General features: G+C 53.9%; 1 protein-coding gene across 1 annotated transcript; it reads right to left on the reverse strand.

Moving 5' to 3' along the window:
* Positions 1 to 713: 713 nt before the first annotated feature.
* On the reverse strand, positions 714 to 14,315 carry Dusp5 (dual specificity phosphatase 5). The gene is made up of 4 exons (XM_005063462.4): positions 13,755 to 14,315; positions 9,524 to 9,672; positions 5,343 to 5,562; positions 714 to 2,181 (listed from the first exon to the last, which is right to left on the reverse strand). The coding sequence occupies exons 1-4, from the start codon at positions 14,131 to 14,133 to the stop codon at positions 1,775 to 1,777; spliced, it is 1,155 nt and encodes a 384-aa protein (XP_005063519.1). The 5' UTR covers positions 14,134 to 14,315; the 3' UTR covers positions 714 to 1,774.
* Positions 14,316 to 15,297: the final 982 nt, after the last annotated feature.

The raw sequence follows: 15,297 nt of genomic DNA on the forward strand, positions 1-15,297 counted from the left end.
TTGGTTTGGGGTGAGGAAGGTAACAAACTCCCATGCAGTCTTAGGGTGTTTGTTTTGAGAAAACTGAGCCACTTATCTGGGAGAATTAGTGACAAGGGTGAACAGGGGGGAGGCCATTAAGGGAACCTTTGCCCCTCAACTATCTGTAGCCGGCCTTTCCCGAGTCTACCACGTGCCAGGCAGGGCGGAGGGAGGCCGGCCACAGCCTGGCATTTGGGTTTTCTAGAAGGAAGGGCTTTGCATTCCCAGGGACTCTGCAGAGCTCCTACGGCCTTTCTGTCCACTTCAGAGATGAGGCACCAAAAGTCACGCCAGGCTGTGAAGGCGAGAGTCCTACCTCGAGGACTCTTCCAGCAACATCCTGTCCTTGTTAAAGTCACAGACTCAATAGCACACACAGGACTTCATATCCGCCATCCCCACCCGCCATTCACTCGGAAAGAAAACGGAGCTAGAGATGGCTCAGCAGTTATAAGCACCCTGTTCTAGAGGACCTGGGTTTGATCTCCTGTGCCACACGGCAGGTCACAGCTATCTCTAACTCCATTTCCAGGGAATGCGATGTCCCCTTCTGGCCTGTGTAGGCCCGAGGTGTGTATGTGGCGGGCACAGGCAAAGCAGCCAAACAGGAAACAAAGCAGTAAGGCAGGCTCAAGTCCCCACTCAAAAGGGTCTCTTCCCATCCCAAGTCACCACTAACAGGAAACACGCACTTTTCCTTTACGTCACTTTTATTTTACACTATGTAAAAAAACAACAACAGCCAGCAACATAGGCGCTTTTCTTCACATTCGCACGGGTTTGGGGGACTTTATTGCCTTTCCCCTGGAGAGACAACCTATCAAAGAGCCTAAGTAGTACCACACTGCCGAAGACGCAAATCCCAGCATCAGTAGCTCGAAGACAACCTCTCAGGGGCAGGGACGTCACAACGGGACGACACAGAAGCAAGGACACCAAGCTGAGTAGGTACTGAAACCGCCACTGGCCCAGATCACAGTGCGCTGCCCCTTCCTCTGGGCACTCACCGTCACCTCCTCAACGCGGCGACTGTTGGTCTGAGCAACAGCAAAGCTGCTCAGAGAGAGGTGCGATGGGACACAGGTTCAAGTATGCATCAAAACCACGCCAGAGTCCACGGTTGAGAGAGACCAGACGGCCCAGCATCCTCTCCTTCAGCCAACAGCTTTCACGGGACCCGAGACAATCTCAGAAACACTTCTGAACTCAGATCGGCGGGATCTTCCGACTGGACAAATCTAGCAGAGCTAACGTCTCTGCCTGGGTGGTGACCAGCTTTATTTCCCTGAAGCGACAGAGACAGACAAAGCTTGCCAAAGTTCAAAGAAAAAAAAAAAAACAGTGAAAATTGTGCTTCCTTCGAAATGAATTGGCTTCGTCGCTGCCTTCTCCCCTGGTCCAGCGGCATCTCGCCCCCACTTTTGTGGGTGTTCACTGCCTTTACGCTTGGAAATGAAAAGGCGAACTTCTGAGGTGCAAGGACCAGGAGGCCCTGAGTGGGCAGGGTTCTGAAGTACAGTAGTCAGCACTGCCGTGCTAGGTCATGGCTTGGCCTTCCTACGGTCCCCAGGAAGCTCTCCCCGGGGTCCGTCTCAAGTGCGCCTGCGAGCTGGTGACCATCACCATCTCACTGGGGCAGCGGGACGGAGAGAGGTCTTCAGTATTGCACAGGTATGAAATGTCCACAAGTTTAAAAAAAGACAAACAAAAATCACAGTTGCTCTTGGGGATTCGCTGGCAGCCAATCCCAGCCTCAGCAGGAAGTGGCTGTGGCCACAGGGCTCCTGTGGAAGTCGGCGACCGTGGAGTGGGCGGGCACCGGTGGCAGCACTGAGGTAGGGAAGGCGCAGTAGGGAGCCTGCATATCAGGGCTCAGTGTCTGTAAATGGTCTGTAAACGGGGAACTGGCTGCCTCCCCCTGGCAGGAGGGAGGCTGGGGGGTGGGGGTGGAAGGCAGGATCTCAGACTCATACTGAAGGAGCTGTCCCATGAAGCCGAAGTTGGGAGAGATCACGTTCCTCCTCTGCTTGACGTAATCGAAGGCCTCCTTCAGGCGCAACTGCTTGGTCTTCATGAGGTACGCCATGCAGACGGTGGGTGACCGGGAGACCCCAGCCTCACAGTGGACTAGGACCTTGCCTCCTCCGTCCCTGACACAGTCTGGCATGAAGAGAGAGAAAGGCAGTAGGTCAGAACCAGAGTATAAAGGCAGTGCCACGTGCAGGACACACAGGACAACCTGCGTGACCCAGTGCAAGTTCTACTGTGCAAGTTCAAGGGCAGTGGTCAAGTTGAGCATGGTACGCATGCATGTGCCTACAGGCCTTATTCCCGACCTCTGAAAGACGGACTCGAGGAGCACAAGTTCAAGGCAAGCCTGAGCTACGAAATGAGACTCCACTGAAATCCCAATGACGTATGTCCCCACGTAGGACCTTTATTTCCCAGGACACCTGCACAGATCCTTTCACTGGAAGTGCCAGACCTGGGAATGCCCTCTCTAGAGAGGGCTCTGAACCTGTGTTCCAGGTCTTTATTGGGTATGTGTAATGTCATGAGTGTCCAGGGCTCAAAGACGGACCTGGAGAAGCAACATGAATGCCTCCAGTTCTGACCCTATGGTGACGACACAGGCGCCATCCTGGAAGGGGTCTGATGGATGCCCTGAGCAACCGTCTTGCTGTGACAGGGCAGGATGCTTGGTAAGCTTCCAGGGTTCTCACAAACATACAACAAACAGCACCCGGCCACTAATTATAGTCCTGGCTAAGTGACGCTTACTACATGGAGGATATAAATGGCTTTTGCCAACTCCATCTTGCTCAACAATGGGAGTCACTGCTACAAAGTCACCGCCATCAGGTAGCATTCTTTAGCTTACTATGACGTGTGTGTGTGTGTGTGTGTGTGTGTGTGTGTGTGTGAAGGGTCCCTTCTGTTCCTGCCTACTCTTCCCAGAAAAATAACTGCCCAAAATAGGAAAGGCTATAGGTGAATACATATCAAATCAAATAAAAATCACACAGAAAGTCTCCCAATTCCTCTCTTGATAGTGAAGAAGTAATTACCTCACAGGAAGTTAGATGTAGCTATAACTGGCACTGTATAAGACCATAGGATTAAATAAAAAAAAAAAAAGCCAGTCTGTGGTGGCACATGCTTTTAATCCCAGCACTTGGGAGACAGAAGCAGAGGCAGGTGGATCTTGGAGAGTTTGAGGCCACCCTGGTCTACAAAGCGAGTTCCAGGACAGCCAGGACTGTTACAGAGAAACCCTGCCTCAGAAAAAATAAAATAAAATAAAAAAAGAAGGCAACGGTGAAAATGTTGCTCCTCCCACCACCCTCCACCCATGTGCTTAAAGTTCAGGAAGTCTGAAAATGTCTGTATCTAAAAGATCAAATCTCTAAGGGGTCAGAGAGGAACCTTTGAGATTTCCAATCACAACAACTCCAGAGGGAGCCCAGAGCAAGCCCAGAGCGCCGCACACAACTCATCAACCCAAAAGGCCCCCAACAAGAGTCCCTGAAAGTCAGCTCAAAGGAGAGACCCCCGGTCCTGGGGGTTACGGGGCTGAGGGCAATTACAGAGTTTCGTCTTGTTTCCCCTCTCCTCCGCTGGCTGTGAGCATTCAGTGGTCCACTGTCACATCCCAGAACCGAAAGGATGTGGAGTGCATTGTTTCCGGAGCTCTTTCCAAACCGCAGGCCCTTGCCCCCCACCGCGTCATCCTCCCTGGGACAGGGTCAGAGCTCATCTGAGTACAAGGCCCGGGGGAAGCTCAGCCCCTCCCCCTTCCTTTGGCAGGGCATGTGTCAGGTGCTTTTGAAACACCGTGGGACTGTGTCCACAAACAGATACAACACTCACACAGGATGTGGAGGGAGGTTTCTCAGAACTGCACGGGGGCAGGCTGCATGACCTCACTCTGTAGTTATTCAGGTAATGAAGTAACAGGCGGAGAAGGGCAGAGCCCTCCTAAGGGCATGAAGAAAAGCCGAGCGTTCCCACCTAGAAGCCACCATCTTGGTGGCTTCTCGGGCTGCAAGGGGATTCTCAGCCTAGAGACTGGTGACAAGGAGACTGCCTCTGGTGAGTTTGTCAAGATTTCCTGTGACATCAGGTGTGGTGAGCAGGCCCTTCCACGTGGCTGAAGGGGCTTTAATTGCTGCCTGGGCTTAGTAATTACCCTTGTATCTAACACCTGCCTTCAACAAGACATAGGAAAATGATGTCTCAATCCCAACAGCTATGCATGTTAGAGAGGAAGAAGGAAGAGGAAAGGGGGCCGGGATCACAAGTTATACCTGCACATTTGAAACAGAGAAGCCAGGCTAAACGGGGGTGGGGGGGTGGGGGGTTAGGGGGGTTGTCTTGGATGTGAGGGCAAATCAAGGCAACCCTGAGAAACAAAACACCGAGGGCCTGAGCTGTACCTGGGCAGAGAGCTTTGAGGCCAAGGCGTCAGTCCCCAGGCTTGCACAATGCAAAGATGACAACTGCCAACTGCTTCACAAGGATACAGGGGTGCAAAAGACGCCACACTCTCTGTGCATAAGACGTGGGGCTTGAGTCAAGTGCTACCTTTAACCCAGAGTTAGCTGAAAATGCAACATGAATTGCCTCCCAAGCCGTTTGCCAACACTGCGCGGAGCTGCCGGGGCCCCAAAGGCTTAGTGCAGGCGTAAGGAGCGCTCCCTCCATCCTTCTGTTTGCTTTAAAAATAGCCTAACCTACGAAGAAGGAGGCTCTCCCCCGGCTTTCCTCCTGTGGAACATCATACATGGTTGAAACAATAACAAGAGCAGGAAAATACTGCCATAAAATGATATTAATTCATTCATCTCATAAACTAAAACTAATAATAGTAACTCAGTCCTCCCCTTTGCCCCCCCTTTTTGGTTTTTCAAGACAGGGTTTCTCTGTATTGTTTTGGAGGCTGTCCTGGAATTTGCTCTGTAGACCAAGCTGGCCTGGAACTCACAGAGATCCACCTGCCTCTGCCTCCCGAGTGCTGGGATTAAAGATGTGCACCACCAACACCCAGCTCTCCTTGCCTTTTTGTTGGCCCAAACTCCTGTTCTTGGCCCCAACTCTTCGAGTTGCATACACAAGATACTTTGCTTAAGCTGGGTTCTTTAGAGGTAGAAAAAGATCAGAGGTTCAAAGTCATTCTTGACTGCATAGCAAAACTGAGGCCACCCAGGGCTACAGACCTTTTTCTTTCCAAGAATGTAACCATACCAAGATATCAAAAGATAAGAATATACTCCACTCCAATGAAATTCCCAAGACAAGGGAGAGGGGGTGGCTGAACCTACCAATAAAATCTATCGCTTCCTGAAAGTGGGAGCTAATGTCAGCGGTGTGGCTGTCCTCCACGGGGATCCATTTGTAGTGTAGGTGGGCAGTGCAAGCCTCAGAGGTCCGGCGGGAAACATTCAGCAGGGCTGTGATGTGCAGGTTGGCGAGGAACTCGCACTTGGATGCATGGTAGGCACTTCCAAGGTAGAGGAAGGGAAGGATTTCAACTGGGCCACCCTAGAAGCAGGGACAAAGGAGAAACCAGGAAATATTGCATTAGCTTGCTCATGAGGGAGAAGGAGAGCAACAACCCTGACCTCTTTGCTTCTTAGGGTGGGAGGTTCCCTTCCTGGTTCCCAGGTAGAGTTCAGGGCCAGGACAAGCCAGCCGAGAGAGGGTGGCACCTCCATCCTGGCCAAATCTCTACCCTTGTGACTCAGGGACAGCAAAACTCACAGGGACCAGAGTTTCAGCTGGAAGTCACAGCAGCCTTCTGATGCTAACTTCCAAGGTGGGGGAAGTGGTCGGATCTGAGAGGGCCCTTGTTAAACCTCAAACTCCCCTGAGACAACCAGGGAAAGCCGGGGTTCCCTGAGGGGCAGCTTCCTAACCCACAGCTAACATGGAAAATGGTTTGACAAAGTCTCCTCCTTTACAGCGTTTTCTATGGTGTCCTGCATAAACCCTGATACACTGTTCATGTACATTTTAGGAACAGTAAAGGTGTCATCCCCCCGCCCCACAAAAAAAAGCAGGTTTCCTAGAATCGAAAATATCTCTACCTACCCAGAAGTTAGACTCAGAAAACTGTTAGACCACAGCAGAGGGGCTTCCCCACCCCGACCTTCGTACGGAGAGTAGGAGGCTGAGGTCATCACCCACATGCTAGGCTTCTACTTCAGAAGCTCCCTACAAAGGCAGAGCCAAAGACCGTCTACCCCCTAGGTGAAACGGAGGTCTAGGGTAGACAGGCTCAGTAATCTGCACTTACAGGGTTCTAAGGTGCCAAGCAAAGGCCAGTGACTGTTGGAGCCCCCATTTCCTGCCCCAGAAAGGGGGTGGATGGAAATTCTTAGCCAGACCCACAGTAAGAAAGAAGGTAAGGAAGGGATCATGAGATGGGAGTCAGCAGCAGGCTTGTCTCAACCCACTCAGCACTTCAGGTGTTCAAGCAAAAGTCAATCATGGACACACACAAACACACTTTTTTTTTTGGTTTTACAAGACAGGGTTTCTCTGTGACTTTAGAGCCTGATCTGGTACTAGCTCTTGTAGACCAGGCTGGTCTCAAACTCACAGAGATCCGCCTCTGCCTCCCAAGTGCTGGGATTAAAGGTGTGCGCCACCAATGCCTGGCCATACACACACTTTTTGAGATGGGGTCTCATGTAACTCAGGTTGGCCTCAAACTCTACTCATAGCTGGGCTGGGCACAAGGTGTCATTGGATATTCCTGCCTCTGTCTCCCAAATGCTGGCATTAAAGGCATGTGCCTCCATGCCCAGTTTATGTGGTACTAGAGACAGAACCCAGGGGCTCACTGTGGTAAGCAAGCATTCTACTGAGTTACATGCATATCTGCAACCAGCATTTTTATTAGCACCCACAGTTTCGGGGCATGAGATACCTAAAGGCACTAGTCTTAAAAGAGACCTGTAAGATGGGTAAGAATGCCATTTCACAGCGCACGAGGGGTTAAATGGTGTCAGAGGTAGATCCGGGACCGAGACCTAACTCCTGAGACCTAACTCAGGCTGACTTAGCAAGAGTGGCAGGGCTTCCCTGAGTCTCTTTACAACCCAGTATGGGAAAACAAGGCCATTCATGTTTTACTCCTCCCTGAGACATGGTCTTTGTATGTGCCAGGCTGGACTGGATGGAACTCGCTGTGTAGCTCAGGCTGTCTTTGAACTTACGGCAATCCGTTTGCCTTATCCTGCTACTGTGGGGTGTGTGCCTGGCTTAGACGTCAAGTATTTCAGGTGAAAATGGGAAGGAGCTGTTTTCCTTCTCTCTTGCCTTTCTCTAGAAATCCCCTAGTAATGAGTCTGCACGTGCCCCTCCCCCACATCCTACACACAGGGCAGGCAGCCTTCAGAGGCAGTGCGGTGCAGAGGTTAGGAACTCCGACGGAGCATGAGAAGAGCTCTAGCTTCTCACTGATCGGAGCGTGGGCAGCTTCTCTAACCCCTGAAGGAAAAGTGGGGAGTCTGGGCCCTCTTGGGATATTTGGCAAGACATAAAGGAGTAACAGCTGCATTGTTAACTTGTATATTGTGCGGCTGCCAGCTTCTGGGAAGACCCAGGGTGGGCACTGAAGCCCAGCAATCAGCAGGCCTGGCCTGGCCTGAGGGCAGACTGCCCCCTGCCCCAGCTCTGCACTGGTTAGAAACTGTAAAAATGGTACAGATGGTAGACCCTTCTTGGGAAAGAGGTCAGACTCAAGTCTAACTCCATCCTATCTTTGATCAGATATAGCCGCCCTCCAACCCCATGGCATCCTTAGCCCCCCCTTCAAAGCAGCAGGCTGGACACTGCCTAAAACTGCTTTGAGTGCCTGGAAAATGCCGATACACCACCCCGGGACACCACCCAACTTCCCCTGCAGCACGGCCCATCACACCCCTGGACTCTATTTCTCTCCTTTCCTAAGCCTTCCGCTCAACTCAAGAAGCCGCCAAAGCTGTCAGTGCACAGGGGTTAGGACAGCTTCGCCTGGCCTCTGTGTACAGCAGTTCCCCAGCCGAGTGCTGAAGACTATCAGAGAGCCTACCCTCAGTGGGCCAGAGGTCTACAGAGCTTTCACAACCTGCTGTCAATCCCTCCTCTCCTCTTACTTTCTGAGAAAGAGGCAGAACCCAACCCCAACGCACACACACACAGGCGTCCAGCTTAGACACGACGTGGCTTCAGGCTCTTCCCACACGCTCATTTTTCTTGAAAAGAAACAAACAGAACCTGTGACTTTGGCATCTAGCCAGGCTGAGAGGCTTCCAATGACCAAGAATCCCAGTAGAAGCAAGGCCACCTGTTTGTATTTAGAACTCTGTCTCCAGAGGCTGAGTTTTGCCCATGGCAGGGAGTTGGCATTTTTAGCCAAGTCTAGAAGGCTCATTATTAGGCTTTGCTATGCTCTCGGTTTGGAGGGAAAGACCGAAAAACCCCTTCCAAGCCAGATGTGTAGGTCAAAGGGCAGATAGAAAACAGAAGGCCCTGGGAGGAACCAGAACATGGAACTGAAAAGCGACTGACCGCCTCGGCCCGAGGCTACTGTGGACCAGTCGCTGGAGTCTCGCAAACTGGCCTGACACCGTCAAGACATCCCACTGGCCCATGATAAGTACCTCTGTGAGACGGTGAGGCAGGGTCTGAACTCTGGTTTCTGTCAGGCCTGGACTTTTGCCTGCTTTTTTCCTATCCTCCTCCACCATTTTATAGATAGGTCCCCAGCCTCCTAACTGTCAGTGAGCTGTACAAAGCATACCTTTTTTTTTTCAAAAAAGGAAAAACAAACAAACAAAACAAAAACATCCATATGCTTACAAGAAACATCCAGCCTTCTCATATCTCCATTTCCTCTGTCACCAGAATCTATGAACATATGTTCCAGAAACCTTCAGGGGACAGCCAAGGATGGGGACACAAGCCTACAACCCCAGCCTCCGGGAGGTTCAGGGAGGAGGATCTTAAGTCGAGGCTACCCTGAGCTACATAACAAGCCTATCCCAAGAAACAAAACAGAATGGGGCTGGAGAGATAGCCCGGCAGCTGAGAGCGTGTGTGTGTTCCTTCTTGCAGAGGACCTGGGTTTGCCTCCCAGCACCCCGTGGCAACTCGGAACCCTCTGTAACTCTACCTTCTGACCTCTGCAGGCAAAACACATAATACACACAAAACAAATCTAAAGGAGAAGCAAAACAAACAACACAGGAAGCCTGTAGGTCGTTCTGATGCCTCCAGGGAAACCTGGAACTGTCTTCCCGGAACTGCCCAAGCCAACTAATAACAATGTTCTCCCTGTCTTCCTCTTCTCTGCAGAAGCTGCCCGGCATCCTGTGGCCCAGGGACCCCGGTTAGCTGTGTGTGCTGAAGACTGTCCTTTTACTCTCTGGGAACGCCTGTGGGCGAGCCACAGCAGCGTCAGCAGCCCCAGTCAGGGTGCTGAGGAAGGCGCAGAGGCAGGGGCTGAACCACATACCTGGTCATAGGCTGGCCTGGAGGTGACACTAAGGACGGGCTTTCCGCACTGGCCGAGGAGGCCCCTCTCAGTCTCCACCTTCTCTTCTGACACGGGCTCCACATCCACACAGCACTCAGGGTATTGCGAGTAGAAGGCCTCATACCCCCCTTCAAAGACAAACGGACAAACAGGTGAGTCAGGCAGAGGCACCGGGTTCTTGGACTGTCAGAAATACCCACTCTGACTGTGTGACAGTTAGGACAACGACAAAGTTGCTAAGGTGATGTGACTTCTGAGTGCATAACAAGGACAAGTGAGTGGGCTCGGTGCGTGGAGCCGCCTGCCGCCGACCCTGAAGACCCGATTCCACCCGACAACCGATAAAACGGAGGGAGAGAAGCAACGCCTGCAAGCCGTTCTCCGGCCTCTGCATGAGCGCCATAGCACATGCGCGCTCAATTAGAGCATCAGTCAATAATGCAGTTTTAAGAAAACTCACCAAAACCACTAGTTTTAGGATAAAAACTAACAGACTCCACTCACATATACCACCCCCGCTTCTAAATCTCTGTCCAGTGGAGCTGGAGGGACGGGAAGCTCAGTGGTTAAGAACACTTATTGCTCCTGCTGAGAACCCGGGGTTCAGTCTGCAGCACCCACATGGCAGCTCACAACAGCGGTAATTCAAGTTCCAGGAGGGGTCTGACACCTTACTCTGACCTCCCTGGTTCCCGTTCACACATGGTGCACATCCCCCCCACACACACACACAAATCAGGTTTTTAAAGGTCTCTCACAGAGAGGCAATGATTAACTTTCTGTGTCTATCAGAAGCAGCTTATCTGGCATCTGGTATATATTAACCATATTCCCTCAGGAAACAAAACAAAAAAAGCATTCTTCTCTTGTTTACCTGAAACAAAGGTGTGAATGTACATAACGGCAATGAGGGCTCCTAACTGGCTTTGCCCCTAGCCCATTAACTCTAGGCAAGATGGCGGACGCTTCTTCTCCCATCCATAGAAGCGGCCCTTTCTCACCCCCTAGGTCCTAAGGTCGGACAGCCATAAACCAAGTCAATACATTCTAAACCAAATGGAAGAATGCAGACTTCTGGGCATGCAAGGGTGCAGCTACCACGTTTCAGTTCCTTCAGAAGGGCCCACTTGAGGTTACAGGGAGCTGCCAAAGCTGAGAGTGGCCACAGACCCCTGTAATCTTAGCAGGTGGGACTGAGTTAGGAGGATCATGAGTTGAAGACCAGCCTGGGATATGTGTGTGTGTGTGTATCAAGACACACCCCCTCCCCAACAAAAGAGTAAAAGTGACCAAGTAACAGAAATGCGCCCACATCAATAGTCTCGGGACCAGTGGGGAACAACCAGTTCTGGAGGCCCACAGAAAGCCAGAGCATCACAGGTAGGCAGAACATTCTTGCTTAGAAACCTTCTGTTTCACAAACAGCAATGTGAGGTACTGAGAGCCTCCAGGAAACCCACCTGCCTTTCACTAGCCTCAAGGATTCACCTGGTGTCAAATCACCAGTTGCATCAGCACCCAGGGACAGGGACCTTTCCAAGAAGCTTCCTGTGTGCCTGTCTCTTGGTAATACAGATAGATAGCCTGCCCAATAGCGGAGGGCTCACTCCTGCAGTCAGCAAATGGTTAATGGATTACCCGGCAGTCTCCAACTCCCTCCCCAGGAGCTGCAGCCAATTCCTAGAATGAGTCATCTTGTCATCCTGGTTTCCTCTCAGCTTCTGCCCCTGCCCCTGCCCCTGCCCCAGTTAGTTCTCCCCAATCTCCCGCACGGTAACTCACAAAGAGCCCACCGGCTCCCTGGAGAAACCCAGAGCCCTCCACATTCTCTGTCGAGAAGGGGGGCGGGGCTTGGCTAGGAGGGGAAGGGAGTGGAGGCGAAGGCTTTCGGGGCTTAGCTTCCCCAGGCAGCCCCTTCCTTCCCTTCTAGGAGGCAGAGGGAATGTTACAGATTTACACTGAGGCACACAGCCTAGGAGGTGGTGGTGTGAGGGGCGGGGCCGGGGCATTTTCTAGTCAATAAATCACAGGGATAGGCCTGGGTTCAACAGTTTGGGTTCCAGGAAACAAAATGACAGGTTTGCGGGCATCTGGAGAAAGAACAGCCCAGGCACTCCCAGACCTGAGCACAAGAAGTCTTCAGGCCGCCTCATCTCTAGCCCTTAAACAGAGGATTTAAGAGCTGGCAGGCAGGAAGGCAGAGACAGAGAGGTGTTGGTTCGGGCCAACAAAATAAACCAGGCCAAGTGTCTCAGAGTAGCTGAAGGACAGATACGCAGGGCTTGCCTCTTCACACCGGGGTCAGGCGACTAGGTCTCTGCCCTCCACCCACTCCCACCAGAGGTGTGGAGAAAGAACATTCCTCTCTGGTGTCTCATCTGTGCCTCGCTCCAGTCGCAAGAGCAATTCCTACGGCTGCCTCGACCTTCTCAGAGTGAGTCGATTTTCACTCATCACCGACTGCCGGGGGGGGGGACAGGGGCGGCACCCCGACTGGTCCTCATGGCCTCGTTTCAGTGGGAGAGGGGACTGTAGGAAGCCTGACAGGCCTAGCACCTACATGGTTGCCACCCCGAATGCCCACCTGGACACGGGCTATTTAAGATGAAGGAACTGTCTGCGGCAGTTTGAACTTCAGCAGTGTAATAAGGGTAGCAACTTCTCCAGAGATCCCAAACGCACACCGCTTTTGATCTTGGGGTTTTCATGGTCTGAATGAATGACAAGACCGCACACGCCAGAGCTCCTTGCAAGGACATCTATCTACCCCTCCTTCACACAGCCATCTGGAAGCAACCTCACGGCCATCACCAGGTGCTATCAACAACAACGTGGATGTCTCCAAGGTCTAGAGGGTGAAGGAGGCAGGATAGGGGAGGAGAAGATTTCTCTGGGGAGAGGAACTAGGAGTTTGGGTGTGAGGAAGACATACATTCCCTTATCCACGCTTTTCATTTTCACCTGGATATGTGTTACTTCATTTCTCAAAAACAGAGACCTCTGCAGAGCTCAGAGAAGGCCACCCTGTCACACCCTGCAGCTGTCATTCACCCCTGTTATCTCCCAATGGGATCAACAAGGGACAGTTAGCCAGAGGTGTTAGCAGATAGGGAGCTACTGAGGAGCCGCTGGAATCTTCCTGGCCTGCAGTGTGTGAAATTCAAAGTCGCATGGCTTTGAAAAAAAAAGTCTTCCGACTCACTGCACCTCAGTTCTGAGCCACACCGGGGTTCCTGCACAAGGTGTTCAGTCGGCAGAGCTCTGGGGCCACCTCTGCACCCAGGCCAGGGCTCCCACACTTCTGAGGTTAGACGGCAGCGGCTGTCACAGGAAATGACCCAGAAATCAGTGATGTGGGGTTTGGGAGTAAATCACCCACCCACGACCGGAAGCCAAAGTTATCTCCCCAGCAGGTGAAATGGTCGGGCCGGAGGCAGCCCTTGAAGGCCTAAAATCAAAGGCCACGGGATCTCATAGTCCCTGCGGCATCTTTCCTAACTGGGCTGGCCAGTTGGCAGTCTCTAACCGAGGCAGTCCCAGGGAGTCCTCTGCTGGGGAAGAGGGGAGGAACGGGAGAGCTGTCGGCACCAAAATAAGCTCGAGAAAGCCCCAGGATGGGAGAAGGAGGCTGCAGGAAAACAATAAGAAGCCGTAAAGGGAGAGGAAGGGGAGGGACTCGCCAGGGTCAAAAAGGCAAGAGGCCAAACCAAGACACAGCCTCACGCACTCTAATTGTCTAGGCGGGAAGAAAGGGGACACCGCGGCGCCACTCTGGGGGGAAGGGGGAGGGTCTCGACTAGTTTGATCGCGCCAGATCTGTTAGGAAAAAGACTGCGACCCCCCACGAGTCTGCAAACGGCGCCAGAGCCCAGCACGAGCCCTCGGCCCCCCGGAACCGCTGGCCAAGGAGCACCGCCCCGCAGCACCTTCCGAGCCCACCCGGCCCAGAGGACACACAGGGTGCCAGACGCTTTCGAGGAAAGGCGGGTGGGGGAGGAAGGGAGCCCCGGACGCTGACGTTTGCAAGGACCTCCCAGGCGCACGTGAAACCCGGGGGTGCACACTCCCGCTCGAGTTGTGTGACTTTCTCCCGCCCGGGGTCCCTACGCAGCGAGGGAACCCCGGGGCCCCGGCGTCCCGGCCCGAGGCGCAGGGGACCAGGAGAGCGGGTAGCAAAGGGAGACCCCGCGCGGCTCCCGGACGAGCTCACCTTTAAGGAAGTAGACCCGCGGGCCGGCGGGCAGGCAGGCCAGCAGCGAAGTGAGCACGACGCGCGCGGCGCTCTCCTCCCGCAGCTTCTGCCAGTGGCGGCTGCCCTGGTCCAGCACGACCACCGCCGCCACGCCGCCGCCGCCCTCCTGCAGCAGCCGGGCGCGCGCCGCCTCGTCGGGCAGCACGTAGCGCGCAGACACCGCGCCGCCCCGGGCCCGCCGCAGCACCACCGAGTTGAGGTTGACGTTGAGCGAGCCGCGCACGCTCGACGCGGCGAAGGCCAGGTAGGGCCGGCAGTCGAGCACCACGCAGCGCGCCTCTGCCTCCTTGCGGAGCATCTTGCGCAGCTGGCGCCCGTCGAGCGACGTGACCTTCATGCCGCCGCCCAGCCGCCCGGGGCTGCGCGCCCCGCAGCTGCCCAAAGCCAGCGTGCAGGCGGCCAGCCACCCCTCGGGGCTGTGGCCTGGCGAACCGAGCCCGGCGCCAGGGGCCCGCGCTCTTCCCGCCCCGCGAGGCTCGGATCGGCACCCGGCCCCGCCACTCGCCGCCCCAGAAAGCCGGGGATTCCGCCGGCCGCGCAGCGTTTTATGTGAATGGGTGCGCGTCCTGTGACGTGACTGCCCATATAAGGCCAAATATGGGTGTTTCCCCGCCCCTCGGCCCTGGACACGCCCCTTCCAGGCGGGGCCGAGGCCACGCCCCCCGCCTCCACCCCAGGAGCCGGACGCAGGGAGGGCGGCTTAGTCAGAGCCAGAGGGAGAGGGGGAAGTGGCGGGCGCCTGCCGCCTCTCTCGGGGGCCCGGCGTGGAGAGTCTCACTCACACATCACCCGGGACTGCCGGCGGGTTGTCGGGAACGCCGCCGGGCCGAAGTGACCCACGCTGTGCGGGAAGAGGAGGACGCAGACTCGGTTCGAACCCGGGCCGCCCTGCGGTGCCCCGGGGGGGGGGGAGCTCCGGGTGAATCCCGAATGGACTCGGGTTCCAGTCGTAAGCGGTGGGGCGTGGCGTGGTCATCTTTCGGCTGGAGGCTTCTAACACCTTTTCTCCACTTTTGTCGTGTCTTGATTTTCCTTAATAAAAAAGTTCCTGAAAGTAAACAAACAAGCACAAACTCAAAGGGGGAAGTTGGAATTGGGTGAGGCGGGAGAGACGGCAGAATCAAACGGATTCTGCCGCAGGAGGATTGGCGGCTGTCTTCTGGTTCTCTCCATAGATAAGAACGGTGTCGCACCGGAGCAATGAGACCGTTTCAAAACAAACAAACAAATGAGCAAGAACAATACACCAATTTAGGAGCCGTTCTTGTTGTTCTGAGACACCTGTCTTGAACTCATTAGCACCAATGTCCACATGGATCCAACAGAAGGGCTCAGTCCAGTAAATTTGTCCAGGTGGCTTCTGGATTTGTGCAGGATTATGGTGGATCAGTGTAATCCCAGGCTGTCTACCCCCGCCATTCTCTCCGGAGTTTCATGCTGGCCGCCTCCATTCCCGGAAAGCTAGGTGCGATTTGCCCCCTCTGCAAGTATTTATTGATGG

The sequence above is a fragment of the Mesocricetus auratus genome, unplaced genomic scaffold (assembly GCF_017639785.1).
Source record: "Mesocricetus auratus isolate SY011 unplaced genomic scaffold, BCM_Maur_2.0 Super-Scaffold_4256, whole genome shotgun sequence".
Lineage (NCBI taxonomy): Eukaryota > Metazoa > Chordata > Mammalia > Rodentia > Cricetidae > Mesocricetus > Mesocricetus auratus.